We start from the raw sequence: 18683 nt of genomic DNA, 5'->3' as shown, positions 1-18683 counted from the left end.
TCCTCAGTTCCTGCCGATCCAGGGGAGCGAGAGAGAGGAGGAAAAGGAAAGAGGAGCATGAACATGCTGAGTGATACAGCTTAAAGGATCAGAGCAACCAACCATGCTTCAGTGCTGCCTCTGCATATTCCTAGTTGCAGGAGTCTGGAGTAAGACAAATGGAGAGAACAGTTTAAATAGGAAATACCGCACAGTTCTCTCATAGCAGGAATCAAACCTGTGGACTAAGTCAACAGAGCTGCACAAACGTACAGAGTTTGGGATAGCAGCCCTGCAAATTCCTCCTGCTGATGTGCTGAAGCACGAGATCACCTGTACCGCAGCCCAGGAGGCAGACTCATGACCTTCACATGCCACCATATTAGCTAAAACAAAATAAAAATTGATGCACCATCTAATCTGTTCTGACAGGCACCTAGTGCTACAAGAAGTTTTAAGTGGCTTCCTAAAAGTCTCAGCCCTCTCCAAATAAACTCCAAACGCCCTTAACATCTTTGTTCCACTGCCTTGTATCTCAGGGGGGCAAGAAAGAGGTTTTGGAAAGAAAGTGGGGATGGATTTGTGGTCTAGTTTAAGCAGAACTCAGACACCACTTTAGACAGAAGTTTAGTCTAGTGATACAAAAGTTGCTTTATCTTGCAGAATACACCAAGGTTGAAGCTACACTGGGACAGGTTTCCTGACTAGTGAACAGACATAATTTAGTTCTTTAAAAAAACACCACTCTGTAACTGAGAGGATAGATAAATGTAGTTGCCAACAGAATATTCGGACAAGCACACTGTCGATCAAGGGCTTAGCAGGGCTGAAACACAACTGCAGTACAATCAAAAAAGGGTTCATTATTCCACTCCTCAGAAGCTAGACAAAGATGATGCCAGGTTTCAGAACCAGAAAGGCATTTTTTTGCAAACATTACAGGAACTTCAAGGCAGACAAAGTTTTTATTTCACCTACATGAACAGGCTCCTGACCAGAAAAAGCATCTGAAGCTTTTACTTATAAGACAAACTGGAAAACTGAAGCTTAAAGGGTTGGCAAGTTCAGCAGCAATTCAAGCAATAAACTCAATGCAAATGAGACAGAAACGATCAGACTTTCCGAAGACTAAAGAGTACAGCATGCACTGCTAGCCTGGACATTTTCACACACACACACACACACACCCCCCTTTTTTTTTTCTGAATTGAACACTATGCTTAAATATTCAGAAACTGGAGCACCCCATCAAATTTGAAACAACAGCAGAAGTTCATTTTAAAGGGCTTGAATTCTAGAGCATCCAACTTGTAAGAGGCTTATAAAGCGCTCTAGGCACAAAGCCTCAGAAAGTCCTCACTGTCTTCTGCTGAAGACAGAAAGAAGTAATTCATGAGGAAGACGAGTGCACACCCACGTCAAGCATTTACTCCCAGAAGGTAGCGCTTGCATAGTCAAAACAAGCACAACTTTTCTAGCAAGTTCCCAAAGCCAAGCAGTAACAACAAGGGCTGCTGTTAGAATATGCAGAGATCACCTTGAAGGGATTAACTCCAGACTCCTCTCTCCACCAGATTCTCATAAGGCAGTGATGTACTGGTAAGCACGGAGGTGCGTGTATGTATGTATGCATATATTTTTATGTTTTCCCTTTTCTTAAACTTAGTACAGAGGTGGGACACACAAAAACTGAACTATCCCAAGAAGCTTGACTTATTCCCAGTATCATTCGCTCCCACATTACAAAAGTATTTAATCTACACAACCAGAAAACATCTAATTAGAAACAGACATGAGGGCTTTGTGAAGTTTGGAGTCGGTCTGGCCCACAGCACGTGGAGTCGGGTGTACAGTGCCAGAGATCCTCTGGTTCAAACATTCATTGCACACCTTAAACCAGTGTCTAAACTCACCTGGAGATGGAGGCTGTATCTTAGTCTGAGACTTCTTTGAATCGGCAGCTGCAAAGATATCTGGAGGGGGGTCTTCACCTCGCTCAATCTTGCACTCAAAGGCATAGAGACACTGGATGTACTGCTTCTTCAAAGAACTAGCTGCACTGCTGGACGTGCCCACATTGAGATTTGTGGCTAACTCGCGCCATTTCTTGTTTTTGTTGACCTGCACAACCAAACAAGAGGCTCTAAACTCAAAATCCCAGCTACTTCTCCTCCAAGAAATTTTCTGGGAAGAAATCAACACTTCCCAGCTAAAACAAAGGATGCAATAAGGGCTAAGCAGAGCAGATACAGTTGTGTTCAAAACCAAAAACTAGTAAACTCTCTTCCTCACCTAGAGAAAACTTTTCGAACAGGCACAGATTGCAAATCAAATTAGCCATGAGGTCAGTTGACAGCCAGATGCAAAGACAAAGATAGCGTCACCAAGCTTTGCACTGGACAAAGCAGGGGAAAAAAAGCACTTGAACTGAATCGCACCACAGACTGTTCTCAACCAGACAATGGGAGAGCAGACGTTTGGCTCACTTAAAGGATGCTGGGTTTTATAAGCATTATTTAAAAAAATAAGGAAAAGAAACACAGCTAAATAGAAAGTCATGGCTTACGTCTAGCTACAAATCTAACTTTGAATTGTGTTGCCTATTGACTTGCGAATGCCAGACAGTGGGCAGCTCTGAATACAAACACTCAGTCACCACACTGGCTGCTGGACACTCACCTGAGTCAATCCTCCAATCTCCTTCACTGAGATGTAGAGCCGGTAAAGGTCCAAGGGTTTCCTGCCTACTGCTGGGAGATTTGTCATGCCCATGGCCTTCTCTTCAGTAAAGGCCAGGTAACGATCTACCCAGATCTTCCTCTCAGGCTCACCACCCAGCTCATAGAGCTTGGTGATCTTCTCGTTGGTTGTCGTAGAGGAACTGGACTTCTAGGAGAAGGAAAGAGAGATCAGGACTGAGTGGCACAAAAGCAGCTAGTTCACATCCGAGATGGTTTCAAAAAAGCAGTCAGGTAAAAGTTCAAAGTTCTGCTGTTATACTGAGAACAGCTTTATATTAGACCTACACTTGTCTCAGATCAACATCAGGCAAATATTATTCGACAAAGGTATCATAAAACCAGCCACTACTCAGGGAATTCACACAATATGTATTTTAAAAAAGTGAAAGGTTTCAGGAATGCTACAGAAACCAAACAAACCTCAAGGAGACTTTGCAGAGAGCCATCTCTCTGAGAGATCCTTTCTGGGCTCGTTTGCTAAATATACGAGAAAACATCTAGTTCAAATGCAAATGAGATTCCCCATGACTGCCATGGTGAATACTGCCCTCCAGTTAGCCTCTTCTCTCACCCAAGTGTGAGATTGCCAGGTTAAACTGACACTAAACACTGCAAAGGAATAACAATAAGCACGCCTCAAAGAAAAATAAAGATTAGAGGCACCTGTTTGACCGATGTGTGTGAGGGGTCCCCCACAAAGACCATCTCTCTTCCCTCGCCTATGCACTGACAGAAGTGCAGAAATCTCCTGCTACCCAGATATGACGTAAGCTCCCGTATTGGTTTGCTATCGCTGGCATATGAGGATCCAGGAAGACTGATACAGAAAGGTATCACAGGAATTTGGAATACAAGTTTACAGCTATGAAGCATGAGTATCACGCGCTAGTTCCTACACATCTGATTCACTGAATTGTCTGAGTGTCTATTTAGAGGTAAAACCTGTGGTCCTGCATCTTGCCTTGCTTCCCCCAAGTCTTTTGATGTAGTGCATGAGCATGTTATTTTGTCTTTCTCCCCCTGGATCACACACACTTGGAGTAAAGGCAGAAATGGTTCTGGCATTCCAAATGCTTACTTAAAAATGAACTTCCAAAGTAGAAGTGCACTTCAAATCTGATGATGTTCTAGATGAACCCCTAAACCCAAGACTGAGTGTATTCATTAGCACATGAGATAATCCTTGAACAGCGCAGGTCAGGAGGACAGAACAACCCTTATTTGTAGCTTCTGGCATCTCCTAGCCCAAGAGCATTCAAGTCCTTGTTTGTCACAAATAGAAAGGCAAATACCAAAACACATGAGCAGAAGTGAAAGATCTTCTGAATCTTCTTGCAGGCTGCTGGTGGTACAGGTATCAAACTTGCAGAGCATTTATTTTCCCTCAAGTAGCAAGAGAGGAGACTATGGGCTCAGAAACTGCACTTTGGTGGTTCTTTTGAAACTGGTAGCAGTAATGCAAAGAAAAACACTCCCTGAAGAACTTGTCTGCCTCCCTCTTCTGGCTTTAATACAGGATTAGTAAGAGGTTTGTCTGTGAAACAACTGTAACGCTTTAGTGTACCACCTCCCAGCTGAGAGGTGATAACTGACTAGCTCCAAGCCTACACCAGAAAAAAACCTCAGGTTTATTTACACTTCTTTTGGCAGTTTCACTGTGGCAGGTGATAATTCCCAATACTAAATTGTTTTGCAAGAGAAAGTGATTACTCCCCAAGCACTGGGAAATGCTCCCCTTCATTTCTGAACAGTTTATGAATCCCAGAAGTAAAATCCTCAATTGTTTGAATTTTCCTGATAAATCCTAAAGAACCTCTTGGAACCACTGGCACAGTTCAAGCACAGCCCTTTGGGCTGGACACACCAAGCGTAATTCATGTTCAGTCTCCTTACACTAAGCACTTCAACTACACGGTCTTTACCTTTACACTTCTGATTCAAGCAACAGTCTAATTAGCTATTCATAGGATCTGGGGACTTGGATAAAGCCGACCCAAAAAGGTGCATCTGTTCAGGTACCTCCTCCCCAGTTAAAGGCAAGACTAGCCCACAGTTGAAATGAGAACATATAAATAAGGTGTGCCAGGCATCTGTTAGAAATTCTAGATAGAGGCTTGAACTCATGAGTCATAAACAGGGGAGGACATGTGAATTCTGACAAAAAAGTCCCTTTCCTGGCCTTACTGAAGGCTAGCGGGTCTCTGCAGGGGATGGCAGAGTTCAGGTTCCTCAAGAATACCGTTATTAACATATGTGGGTATTCAGTGGTTTATTGCAAATATAGCCACAGCCTACTCTAAGACACACACACACATGTTTCAAGACACTTATTTCTCTAATTACGCTCCAAAACATAACACATCCCAAAAGAGGATATCCCACTCACTCACCACCCTCTTGAGTTAGAACCATGGTCACAAGTAGCAGTCAGATCACATACTACAAGGACAACCACGCTAATGAGAAGTCCGTTCAGGGTAAGGAGGACGAATCAAATTAGGTTTCTCCCAGGAACCACAGTCACTACTAGATAGATGCACTGTTCAATCCCAGTTAACATGCAACGGTTTTACTTCCCTGGATGCCAAAGAGGATGGGACTCATTAAAAACAAAACCCCAAACATTTTACCTTTGACTTGGATTCTGCTTTTGGCGTCCCATCTGCCTTATTGTTCATTTTAGTTGCAGGTGTTAATTTGACTTCCCCAAGACCCATCATTTCAGGGCTTGCCGCCATCCCTAGGAAGTTAAAAGAATCTTTAACACTCATTTTCAATCCAGTACAATGAAATCAATGAAATGCCTAACAGTCAGCACTGGCTTACCTGCAGAGTTGTTAGCCATATTCCCACCCATCGGATAGGGGGGGCCCTGGGGGTTTATCATGCCAGCCATACTGTTAATTCCCTGTCCGTAAGGAGGCCCAGTGCCCATCATTCCCCCTTGATTCATGTTGGGATAACCAGGAGGCCTAGAGAAGGCAAGGAAGAAAACAGACGCTTACTCCAAATACTAAGCATGAAGATCTTGTCTTCTAAGGAAGCAGATTTGCTAAAAGAAACCTCCCCTATAAAGGAAGCGGAGAAGTGACTTTCTCCAGCTCACTTTTCCAGCAAAAGACCAAAGATCAGGTGCTCGTTTAAAGCGTAGCTACCCTAGAGCCTAAGCCTCATTCTCAAAAGAAAAGGGGATGCAAACCGTTTTGAAAGAGGGACTTCAGTTCTGAACATTTTCACTCTTAACCTTGTTCTACTACATCCCCAAACTGAACTTCATTTCAGCTGTTAAGTTGCCTTTACAGGGAAGAACAGATCTGCAAACACTGCAGCCCTGTGCATTTAAGTGAGAATACGTTATTTGTATAGATGAATAGTGTAGTGCTCCAGCCACATTTAACAATTTTTCTTTATTTCTTTCCTTTTTGTTACCCATAGAAGCTACATTATTTTACATGTATCAGAAAACCTCATACACAACTGTCGCTCAAACTTGTTACTCAAAGGGACAGGCTTTAATGCCTTTACTGGCATTTGGGACCTTGACCTCTTGGCAGTCATAGGTAACATCAGACAGTAGATTGCAGAAGCAGCCCTTAAGTCAGGATAAAGAGCACAATGCCCAGTCAGACAACAAATATATCTAACAGCTTTACTGGGGGAACCCAATTTATAAGCAAGTTCATGGCTCGCAAGGCATGCTGGTAGGCCAAATACACCTACTCTGAAATGTGCAGTAAGAAAAAAGACCCACGTGTAACCACTCATGTAACAAAGACGACCAGAAAGCAAAAACAACTGAAGGGACCTCAGAGTTAAATAGATTTCACCTATGAATATTAAAAATTCCCTAAGCATGTCATTAATGACGTATTCCAACACACTGCTTGTCCAAGCTTTATGCTCTTCCTTTTTTAACACTTAAGACTGATGAAAAAGCCTCCAAGAATGGCAAGCCTTCAAGGAAACGTATGTTCAGTATTCCCCCAACTTTGGGTTATTCCATCCGCAGCTCTGAAACCTAGATCTGACATAGGGAAGGGACTTCAACAGAGACTAAGGGAAATCTCACTCCTTACCTGTTCTGGATGGAGTTGGCAGCAGCATGCATGGCGGCAGCAGCCGCTTCTTGTGCTTTGCGATTCATGCCACCTGGTGGGGGGCACATCCCTGTCCCCACCTGAGGCGGCATATTCGCCATGTTAGGTCCATAAGGTCTGTTCCCCATGGTTGCATGGCTCATCCTCCCTGGAGGAAGCCCACTGTATGGCGGCACACCAGTCTGCCCATGCATCTGGCTCCCTGCTCCCATGGGGTTCATGCTTCCTCCCATTCCTGGACTGGGGTAGTTGGCATTGGACATAGCGTTGTAATTTGGCTGCCTGGGATAACCTCCTAAGGAGATAAAAAGAGGGGAAGACAACATCATTCAACTAGTTAGTTTATGAATCACCGTAAAAATCTTCTATCAGCAAATATTTAAAGATCACTAACAGAGATGAGGGGGAGTGTTAACACCTCAACAAAAAGTCAAAGTACTTGGATATAAGCCACATAAAATGTGTTTTGACATAGCCAAGTAACAACATCGATTCAAAAGCTGCCTGAAACTCTCCCAAACCTCAACCGAGCAGAGTGAGCTAAATGGTCCAGGACAGGATGTAAAAAATTCACTTAACCCTTTCCAAAACATACAACGCTTTTTTTTTCCTCTCCAAAGAGAACTGGCCCTTCTTCTCTATTACACTGGATGCACAACCTACATCTTTTTAAACAAGGAGGGAGGATCCTACATTTAAAAGTACAACTAGCCCTGAGCGCAACATATTTCATCAATCTCAACGTGAACAAAGAACAGTTCCTTCCAGCTCATAAGGAGCGCGTTGTTTTGTATTACCCACACATTAAGAGGGGACAAATAAAAAAGAGTTTACCAAAGACAAGATGTTACAACAGAGAGAGGCCTTTTGTATTTGCTGAGCTCAGTTCCCACCTGGAGGAGCTGACCGTGCCTCACCTTGAGGTCCGTACTGCCCGCCCTGGGGTCCGTAGCTTCCCATGGAGTTCTGCTGGTATGGCCCCATTCCAGCATGCATCTGTCCTCCAGAAGACTGACGGGGAGATAAGGCTGAGCCGGGCTGGGGTGAGCTGTACTGGGGCATCTGAGGATTCCTCTGCATGTAACCTGGTCACCCAGTGATCGGAGCAATTATTAGTGCAAAGTGTCCAGAGGTGCCACTGGACACACATGTTCTTAGGTAACAACAACCTCCGGGACCCACTAACAAAATCCTTTCGTCAACAGCCTAGCAACCACTGTAAAATCTGTCTATTAAGGAGCCAGTGTTATCTGCTAAGGTAACAGACCCAATTTCCTGTTTTAACCAGGGGAAAAAACAAACAAACAAACAAACAAAACCCAAAAAAACCTTAGTGTCACAGGAGTAGACAGTACGACTCTGCAAATCCTAGGGGCTTCTTGTTGTTGTTGTTTTTTGTTTGCTTGTTTGTTTTCTCAGGGTGACAACTATATTCCTTCAGCCACAAGAGCTGGATTTTTACATGCATTTTCCCCCACACTAACCTTATTCTCCTGGGGGAAAAGGCACACAATTTTGTTGCGAGTACCCCTCATTTTGAAGCTTAAGGTCATGGACCTTGGACAAGCAACATTTACAGAAAAGTGTTTCAAAAGCCAGAGAAAACATCTTACAAGCCAAACTGCTAGCTTGGATGGAACATTAACAGGCCGAACGACCAGCAACAGTTGAATTTACTGCAAGGTGCCTAAACACTTGCAGCTTATAAACCTGAGGCAGCTTTTAAATGCTATCTCAACATAGAATCCATCTCATCAGGCCAGGTAATTTTCAGTTACGCATCTAGCTTTAAAAACAGATCCATACAATTAAACCTTTTAACTCATGTCACACACCTCGATCTTGCGCTATGCTTGACTGGTTCATGGAAGGATGCATGATACTGTCCGACTGGCCACTGGGCGGTCGGGGTGGCATCTGATTGCCTACACCACAAAAAGGAGAGTGGTTAATCACAAAAATTGCACACCATAAAACCCAGGATGCCAGAGTATTAAATACCAGAACTACAAACAACTTCAGGAGAAGGGTATGTTAGCCACAGTGAAGAAAAACAAGAGCAAGATCAGTCACATTAACCCAGCAAAATGACACTGCTGGTTTACCAACCATCCCACCCAACTTACAGCATCCTTTAAAAGTTACAGACGTTTTAAAGCCAACAAAGGAGATCACAGGACCTCAATAACCACATAGTACTGACGCTGGCCAATTCCTCCCCACTGGCCATTTCAATTCACTCTCCATCTGCATGAGGCAGCCCCACCAGAAGATCAACACGTGCTGAGCAGCGTTACCTGGTACTGCAGCAGGTGAAAGTGGACCAGAGCGGGACTGAGCAACGCTAGCTGGAGATCCAACTGGGGATGGGGAGGGTCCTCTGATGCCTGGCAGGTGAGGAGAGGTATGTGGAGAGAAAGGAGACTGAGCTGGGTTACTCTGCTCTCCTTGACTGCTGGAAATCCCTGATGTGCTTACTCCAGGACTCAGGGCTCCTTCTGTACCCATGGGTAGATCATCTATTGAACCAGACAGGTCCTGCAATACACAGAAAAACAGATCAGGCAAAAATAAAAAGACATTGGTCTGTTCTCTCACATACCACTAAGAAAGACTGCAGTTCTCCCTTAGGCATACTACAAATAGAAATCAATGAACTCTGTTCATGTTATTGTCAGTAACGAAGGCTGCTGCAGACTGAGGTCTTATCCTGCTGCCTGTCTCTGAACCCAAGAGTTCCCTAGCTGGTTTGCTGAGTGCTTGCTGATGGTTCAAACAACTGGCTAATTCTCCTACTTGCTTCTTTTAATTCAGTTTAGAGGCGAGAAATTAAAGAATGCATCAACAATGCATGTAAAACTGCAAATAGAGACAGTCCATGTGATCATGGCTTGGAAGAGAAACGTGGCTCAGCCTCTGAAAGACAGAAAACTCCTGCCTCGCCATAATTAATTCATAAACCTCATATGAGCTGGGAAACTACTCACTTGAGATGGATAAAAACAAACTAAACAGAGATTTAAAAGAAAACCATAAAATACTCTTCAGGGTTCCTGCTCCCCGTTCTTCAAAGATAGCAAAAATTAGCAGTTACAATATCAGCCTGTGAAGTTCAGCTTTTCTTGAAGGCGAGGCTAGAAAATACCCTTCCTACTGCATGTATCTACCCTGAAGAAGAAAAGCACAAAAAACCTAAGAAAGTTGAAACCTCCAATTGCCACTGTAGCGACTGCAAAGCACCAAAAATCAGCTGGCAAGTCTGAAAAATGGGGATACTTCCAAGAAGATGATGTGCAGATCCAGCACGCACGATTGTACTAGCTGTTTGATAATAAGGTGCATCAGCTATTCAGGCTTGGCCTGGAATAAGTAAGTAACAGTCCAAGACAGAGTAAGTGGTGGCGCATTTGAACAGAAAGCTTGGAAGTTAGAACTATTCCCGTGATTAGATAAAATCTCTGCCAGAGATTTGAAGGATCACAGCAGGTGAAGAAGTTGCAGACCAAAGCTTACCAGGACTTCACCTATCCTTCCCAAGTCTTTCAGAGCAATCAACCCTGGATCAGAAGTGTTCTGGACTGAGCTCTTGAAGGCATTTCAGATCAACTCCCTCTACACACAATTCAGCTGACCAGCGTGAACAGAGCCAACCTCATTTAAAACACCATGCAGAAAGGCTGAGCCAACTGATAAGTAACTTGGACACCCTGGTCTCATTTACACAGATTGGATGATGCCTTGTTTAGCAGCAGTTCGGATAACATATTCCCAGCTCTGCGCAGTGCAGAAGGACCTCAGACACAAGATACTGCAAACTTATCGGCCTTCAGAAGCAAGCAAGAGCCCTATCACTCTGTAACACCTGTCTGCCAGGTGATGTGTGAAAAGGCTCTGACAGCACGTCCCCATCATCTAAGCTGGAGAACGGTACGTCACCACATCCTAGGAAGTGGAAAACTGGAGTTACGAAGAATAAAAAACAACCCAGGAGATATCCAACCACCTCATCACACTTGTTGGATAGACAGTGACATTCTGTCATGGTCACGAAGCTGGTGAAGGTCTGGAGAACAAGTCTGATGAGGAGCGGCTGAGGGAACTGGGGTTGTTTAGCCTGGAGAAAAGGAGGCTGAGGGGAGACCTCATCGCTCTCTACAACTCCCTGAAAGGAGGCTGTAGCGAGGTGGGGGTCGGTCTCTTCTCCCAAGGAACAAGTGATAGGACGAGAGGAAACGGCCTCAAGTTGCGCCAGGGGAGGTTTAGATTGGACGTGAGGAAAAATTTCTTTACTGAAAGAGTGGTTAAACATTGGAACAGGCTGCCCAGGGAGGTGGTTGAGTCCCCATCCCTGGAAGTATTTAAAAGACGTGTAGATGAGGCGCTTAGGGACATGGTTTAGTGGGCATGGGGGTGTTAGGTTGATGGTTGGACTCGATGATCTTAGAGGTCTTTTCCAACCTTAATGATTCTATGATTCAGAAGGACAAAGGGGACAGTTGGGCATCAGCTGCACCACATTCAGTTGTCTGCTGCAGTAGGGCAGTATTGCCTATTTTAACAGTGGAATTTGATCAAAATGCTTCTAGCAAACACTGGCAAATGCTACATTTGAGCTGAAAACGCCAGTCAGTTGGTGGGATGACTTAGTGCATAGCAGGTCCTTCCTCCCCTTCCATTACTGCTTCTGTTTGAGAGATCATTTCCTGCACGACAGTCTCATAAGGGTATTTGCTTACTGCTGAAGTATTATCTTCCTGGGAAAAAAAAAAGAGCTTTGTTTTATTTCAATGAAAGCTAAAGATCTGCAGAAAAAGCCTAAAAACAATGTCTAAGAGCTCTTGCAATTTTCACTGCCTTCCTATTGTAACATCAAAAGGGTTGCTCATTTACACAGCTACTTGTTTTTTCCCCCCTGACAACTTTGACAAAACCCACATTCCTACTGTGTAAACCATCTGAAGTGGGAGCAAAGAGTCAGCATTTCCAACATTTTGCATTAAAAAGCATCAATCAACACAAACAAACAAGAGCAACACACTCCTCTCCCCGAGACTCACTGCATCTAACTTCAGCCACCAGTACAAGATCACATCTAGATTCCCCTTTAAGTCACTGAAGGGATCAGAATGTCCAGAAGCCAATTCAGTCCAAGCTAAAATTGGATGGAAATACTAGTATTTCCCTTAAATACATTAAGGTACTTCTAGTCTGAATCACCAAATGCATCCAAACACTGTTTTCATCATCCCTGAAATGAAGCTGGAGGCCAAAATCCTTTGCAGCTTTAAAATCCCCACCACCATGAGCTTATGCAGGTACGGCATTTCAGAGCAGTTAAATCTTCAGACCAGAGGGGCAGAGCCTATAGCTACTTAGATGAGAGATTTTTAGGCTCAAAAGAAAAAACATATTATAAACGTACACCTGAGACAAAATACTGGCATGAAAGGACAGATACAGAGCAAGTGTGCAAGGTGAAATGTGAACGTTTCCTTCCGTTATCAGGAGTATAAGTGACATGCTTCTCCAAGAGGCAAAAGAGAAGGGTTGCCTCCAGGATCTGAGGAGGTCACTGTCTGCTACATGGTATGAGCAATATTCATACATGAACTGGGCAGACTAAGAGGATACGACTTGGTAATGCCAGGCACAAAAATATCTGCAAGACATAAAATGAAGCAGTGTTAAAAACTGTTTGAAAATTAACTCCTAAGTAACTAGGTAACAATCTTTAAAGCTGATGTCTTCGACCTTGCCTATGTATCACAGCTTAACCTAAGTGCTGCAAGTCATTTAAAAACATTCAGTTTTAATTAAGCAGGTTAATACAGGGTTGCTTCAGACATGCGAGCGAGGGCCCCTCTGCATTGCTAGCATACCATCACAGACCTCACATATAGGAAAAGTAAGCCTTCTAGCTATAAGGCTCTGGATCAGACTCTCAGATCATCAGTTTAAATAAGTTAAGAGTCAATTACACGTCAACCTTTCTTGGATGTTAGGACATGAATTGAAACAGGACCATAAAAATCAAGTAACTCATAAAGCGACTTTCACCTCTAAAGATCTGCAAGTTTTATGAATTCCAACAATAAAGTCACTTCCCAGCAAAGAAACGCTCTGCCAGCACAGCAGCATTTTCTGAGCGTGTTATTCAGCAGGACTAAGTTTCTCAGAAGTACGACTCCTGCAAGGGGAAGGAGAGAAGCAGGGACTGGAACGCCTAAGCGCAAACAGCTAATCAGTAAGGAGCTGTTTTCCACCTATCAAGTTATTTTCTCAGGATGCCAACCATCAAGGCACAGAGTAGTTTGGTTTTTTTTTAACTAAATCTAAAGGACACCCTCCAGCTCTGATATCCCATTTACTCAAGTGCACCACGAACTAGGGGAAAAAGAAATCTCTCAATCTCTCTACAGACTGTTTTAAGGACAGCTGTAGCAGAGAAGCCTTTAAAAAAAGAAAACCTCATTGAAATAATGGAGACCTGCTGCCGTCAGTGGGTTCTGGATCAAGCCCAAGAGGAGAGGGCCAGCGAGGTTTTATTTGCCTCCCACAGAGCATCAGGAGGAGACCTGGAAAGACACAGGAGCACCAGGAGAAGGGCTCTCCTCTTCCCTCCTCCCACGAGCACAGCCAATCGAGCCGAGACAGGAGGTGAGGCTCGACAGCAGTAACTCTGCCAACTTGAAGGAAACGTCAGGGTCTGGAGAATTTCCTCACGTGTTTCCAATGTGTTTTTTATGCATTTTATTGCTCATCTGCCATGCAGATCAAAAACGCTGGAGGGATTCCAACTATTTCACACAGAATCTCACACTCCAGGCTGGCTGCAGCCCCAAAGCCTGAGTTTCTTCACTTGAAATACTGCCCAGTGTTATTTTGGGATGTGACCTGATAGCGGAAGCCCACAGGGACCCTGAAACGATAACTGTTCCAGCTGCGATTGGTTGCCCAACCCTTGCCGATGCCAGCATGGGTTTGTCAGTACTGCTGACAAACAAGGACTCAGCAGCTAACACCTTCTTTTCACACCACAACAAAACCATGCCTGAAATCACACAATCTGGTACCCAAAGGAGGGGGCAGGGGAGTTCATCTATCTCAGGAAAAGGGTTGCAAGTCCTGGCATGACCAACACAAGGGAGCGGGTTAGTTTATGCTGGAAACAGCAAGGTTTCTTTTATATGAAAAGAGGAGCCACCATTTCACTATCTGATACAAGTTCATTTGTTAAACAAACACAAAGATGAAACAACAAGAAATACTTAAGATCAAGGTAACAAAACCCCAGAGGAGAAGAGATTCAAGGCTCCACTCTGGCCCATCCCACTGATCTGGAAGAGCAGGAAGACTGACCAGAAAGCAAATTGATCTCCTCACTGGGGACTGCAGCTTTCCTCTACTACTCCCCTGCCCATCCCCAACCTAAGTGCATATGAAAAGTGTGGGGGAAGAGGGAAGGAGCGTAGTCAGACTGTAATGATTGTAGGCACTATCAGATCACTAGATAGCACTCAAGGAAATTATGATCTGGAGACGAGCATGTGGTGGAGCTTATAAATTCTGTAAGGCCAGTTGTTTCCATAAAGATGCTTACAAGCAAGACCAGAGAACAATGGCTAAATTTATTCGCCCATTCTTTCTGGAAGGGAAAAAGCCTCTTCATTGCTTCTGACTAATTGAAATACCTACTTTCTATTACAATTTCACTTTATCTGCAGTTTCTTTTCCACTCATTCAAGAACTATCAACACTTAAAAATCACAAGCTTGTCCTTTCCTTCTATTTCCACACCCAAAATACCTCAATCCTCTCTATCACAAAAATTACACAGCTGACTGGCAAGCTAGGATCTCCCTGCTATTTTGGGGAAATGGATAGACTCGTTCCTCCTTCTACAGTACAGGCAACTGAATCTTGCATCTTATGCTTCACAAAGCACTTTATCTCGTAACACAAAGCAGCCTGGAGACCTCACTGTGCTCCATTTACACCAGACTTACAGATCCACATCCCGTCCAAGAAGACACCTTGCAAAGCTGACTTGAGATTTCCACAGATGTGACTGGAAAGGGCTCTGCAGCCTGCCACCGCCTTCCTACTTACTGTATGCCTCTTCCAGATTGCTTCCCCAGTAGAAACCAGAAGTTGGAGCTGGGGAACACAAGTTAAGCTACAGTAGAAATCCAGTTGATACTTTTCATCTAGAGGGAGTTATAATCTACTGTCTCCAAAGTTTTTTCTTGCTGACAAATCAAAGAGTCAGAATGGAATTTTTCAGCCTCTGAGCTGGTCCAGCTTACCAGAGGCACGCTGGAAAGGGCCCGCACTCCCGCAAGTCCTGCATCACCACCAGCTCAATTTCAACTGCCATGCTTTAAAACGCTGACAAAATCCATCAGCACTTACCACCACAAACATGAAACCCACTGAGCACTGGCTCTCAGAGTCTGGTAGGCAGCTGCAGGCTCACTGAACACCCTGGGTGGGAATGTAAAGACCTACCATCACCATAAGAAGAAAGCAAACTATTCCAAAGCCAAAGCAGATTTCCAAGTCCTGTCCTATCCCAAAAATATACAAGTTGTCCCAGGGAAGATCACCATTCGCCTCACTCTGCTCTTCTACCATCGGTTATCGTGCAGAAGATAACAAGTCCATCTTTAGAGCACCAAAAGATGATCATCATTCTTGGTGCACGTATGGGCTGGACAAGAGAAAAAGGGGAGGAGGAGGAAGGATGTGTGCAGGATCTCTCTCCAATAAAACCTCTCACCACATCTAGAACGCTTCTGGAATTTAAAGTGAAGTGAAAGATGCTATTAACGCTCTGATCCCATGTGTTCTGTACCCCATCATACTTTGGGAGGAGTGGGGTAGAAACCAAAAATATCTATTTTTAAGCTGCCAGTTTACCTGTTACTGATTTTGTGTTCATACATGTGTGGGAAGCATGTTCATCCATATTCCCAAACTACCCAAGATGACTAAAGACTAATCAAACATAACCAAAGTCTATCAACGCAAGCTGGTGTCCCCTTGACCATATACAGCTTTCCTCCACTGCCACACAGCTCTCGCCTCTTACTCTCCGAGGCGCTGAAAAGTTTGTTTTTAGTTTAACAGGGAAAGATGACTTTCTCCTGGCATAAAAAACAGGGAATGCCCAAAGGAAGATCACTGCCACACTAGCACGAGCTGCACAGTACACTTCTGTGTTTTATGAAAGCTTTTTAAATTCATGGCCTTCCCTCTTCTATCCCCCTTCAAAATGGCACTAGATCAGCAATCAGAAGGAACAAAGGGATTTAATTATGCAATGAAATCACTGGTTTTGGCCCCTTGGATATGTCCCTGGAAACTCAACCTCTGATCTGCGCAAGGACCACATGTGAGCAACTAGAAACTAGATAGTTCTCAGGTTCTGCAGCAAGCTCTTTTGGAGAAAAACCCAAGATCCTGGTTAGAAAACTAAGCATGCATAAAAACCTTCCAGTCCTATTACGTGCCACTTACTCATCCAAGCAGTCCTTAGGTAAAGGAAATAAGTGCTAGACTTTTACTACTTCAAGGGAAAAACACCTGCCCACTAAAACAAATATCAGGAAGGTAACACTACCAAGGCTTCAGCCTCTGCTAGATGGAGTCCATATTCCCTTCCTTTATGAGGAGTTTAAGCTCCTCTCAGGCATCAGTGCTGACAATTACAAACCTAAGATGGGGACTAGAACATGCAGGAGAGATTCGTGCGGTTTCCTTGCTCAAAAAAGAAGCTGAAAAGCTCATTCTTCCAGGCTGGCTTTAGACAAACTGGTAGAAGCTGCTGGCTCTAGCTGCACTGCAGGAAAAAGAGCATTTGGAAAGGAGGCTGTCAGGAGGAGGGGCTCAGTGTCACACAAGAAATTTTACTCTGATTGCAAAAATAAGCTGCTGTTCTAATCCACCTCAGTAAATCTAGGTGAGTCTGGTTGTTTAGCAGAAAGCAGGTACAAAATAAAAAGGGAGGACGATAGACGGAAGTGCTGCTGGCTTTACTACATTCCTGCAACGGGAGACCTTGCGGAACAGCCAGCACTGCTACCGCAGCAGCCATTGATTTTTCAGAGGTCGATACTCCACTCCCACAGATCTACTCGGCAGGCGCTTTAATCACATCTACTGCTCCTACCCTGTGCCACCCCCTCCTTCTCTTCCCCCTCCAAATAAAATTAAAAAAAAAAAAAGGGGGGGGGGGGCAGGCAAGGGGGCTTTCCTCCCCCTTCAAACACTGAGCAGACTAACAAATTTCGTATTTCATCTCTTTGGAGAAGAGAGATACAAAAGCTGTAGTTGCGGCACAAAGTATAGAAGGAGTAACATGATTCATCCACAGAACAAGATGTCGCTGAAGGGAAAACCCACCATGCGGAAGGCCAGCACTCCCACTCGGGGAGCGCTGGGTGCTGAGCTCTTCTGCAGGACCCTGGGAAATGCAGCAGCAAAACTCTCCAGAAGAGTTTCCGTTTAACCCTTCGAAAGCCGCTCAGCTTCTAAAAAGTACTGCCAGGTTTATCTAAACACTGATACAACAAAGTATTCAAAGCAGCAGTGGTAAATGCTGAAGTTCTGCTTGACAGAGTAGCGTCACTTTAGCTAACACAGACGTTGGCCCGGCCATCCAGCAGCAGCGTTGCAACACAAAAGGATAAAACCTCCGGCTTCAACAGTAACACTGACCCTGAAACAAGTTGCAGGAAAGAAGCATGGAGGACCCCAGGCACGATGAGCAGCAACATCGCAGCAGCATCAGAGGATGCTCTCAGCAACACTGATTTTTTGGAGGGTGTTGGGGATGCAGGGGGAGCGAGACCTACAAGTTGATCACATCAGTCAGAAAGGCTGGTCTGACACCAGGCCTTGGGAAGGCAAGTGTAAGCGAGAAACTAGTACAGGTCTCAGATGACAGACCACAACCCGTTTATTTAAAGAGCTTTTGTTTTTCTTCCAGAGGTTTTTAAGTATTCTACTTCAGTCTGAAGACAAACCCCAGATCATATAAAACACTAAATCACGTAAGAGGCAGGAAGCTACCCTCTTATTGCCAGCCGTAAGGATATTCCAATTCCCCAGCAGTGCTTCCTCTGGAAGGCGCTTTCCAGTCTCCGATGTGTTCAATTTAGACTCCAAAGCATTTAGTCATCTCAGCATGTGATTATGCCACCATGCCAACCACACGAGTTAGGGTGGGCAAAGAAACGCAGCAAAGGCAGGAGCCTGAAATAATTAAAAAATTAAAAAGGCCAATACTGTTCAGGCCAATACTTTGGATTTTAAGACAACTCAGCTTTTAGTATTGTTATCAGCCTCTTTGAAACAATTAAGAGTGACAGAATCAATTTCTAAAAAAGCGGAAGGAAGGAAGATTTTAGGAGAGAACAAGATTTCTAAGGTATCAGGTATTTGCAAGCCTTATGAACCTGACAGTCCTCTCGCTGGAAGAAGCTGCTGAAGAGACAGCTGAAAGCTGGCAGCTCCTTCCCAAAGTCCGTCGTACCTGTGGGGAGGCAGTGATGGAGTGACACGAGGGGCTACGGCTGAGCCCCCTGACACTGCCAGATGCGGCATCTCTAGAGAAACCACTTCCAGTCAAGAACCCGTCTGCAATACCGCATCCAGGTACCGCTGATCTGAATGGGACGAGAAACTGAAGAAAACATGGAAAGAATCAAGGAAATTCTCCTCTCGCCCTGGCTCAGAGCAGCAAGTGTGCACGGGAAGAGGCGACATAACCATGGAAACCTGGCCCAGGCCAGACGCTGACGTACGCCCAGTGCTACCCTCAGGGTCAGGGTGCCAGAACAGTCAATTCCTAGAGATGTCATTT

The 18683-nt window shown here is 44.4% G+C and overlaps 1 protein-coding gene across 1 annotated transcript in view; it reads right to left on the bottom strand.

Annotated features, from left to right (window-relative positions):
* ARID1A (AT-rich interaction domain 1A) overlaps nucleotides 1–18683 on the bottom strand; it is a 61653-nt gene that overhangs the window by 10055 nt on the left and 32915 nt on the right. Inside the window, exons 5-12 of the mRNA XM_076357652.1 lie at nucleotides 9115–9355; nucleotides 8653–8742; nucleotides 7735–7902; nucleotides 6797–7112; nucleotides 5547–5692; nucleotides 5351–5460; nucleotides 2659–2868; nucleotides 1893–2100 (exon numbers count right to left, since the gene is read on the bottom strand). Coding sequence (XP_076213767.1) covers nucleotides 1893–2100; nucleotides 2659–2868; nucleotides 5351–5460; nucleotides 5547–5692; nucleotides 6797–7112; nucleotides 7735–7902; nucleotides 8653–8742; nucleotides 9115–9355 — 1489 coding nt within the window. The remainder of the gene's footprint in view (nucleotides 1–1892; nucleotides 2101–2658; nucleotides 2869–5350; nucleotides 5461–5546; nucleotides 5693–6796; nucleotides 7113–7734; nucleotides 7903–8652; nucleotides 8743–9114; nucleotides 9356–18683) is intronic.

The sequence above is a fragment of the Aptenodytes patagonicus genome, chromosome 21 (assembly GCF_965638725.1).
Source record: "Aptenodytes patagonicus chromosome 21, bAptPat1.pri.cur, whole genome shotgun sequence".
Taxonomy (NCBI): domain Eukaryota; kingdom Metazoa; phylum Chordata; class Aves; order Sphenisciformes; family Spheniscidae; genus Aptenodytes; species Aptenodytes patagonicus.
This window is presented reverse-complemented; position numbering and strand designations above follow the sequence as displayed.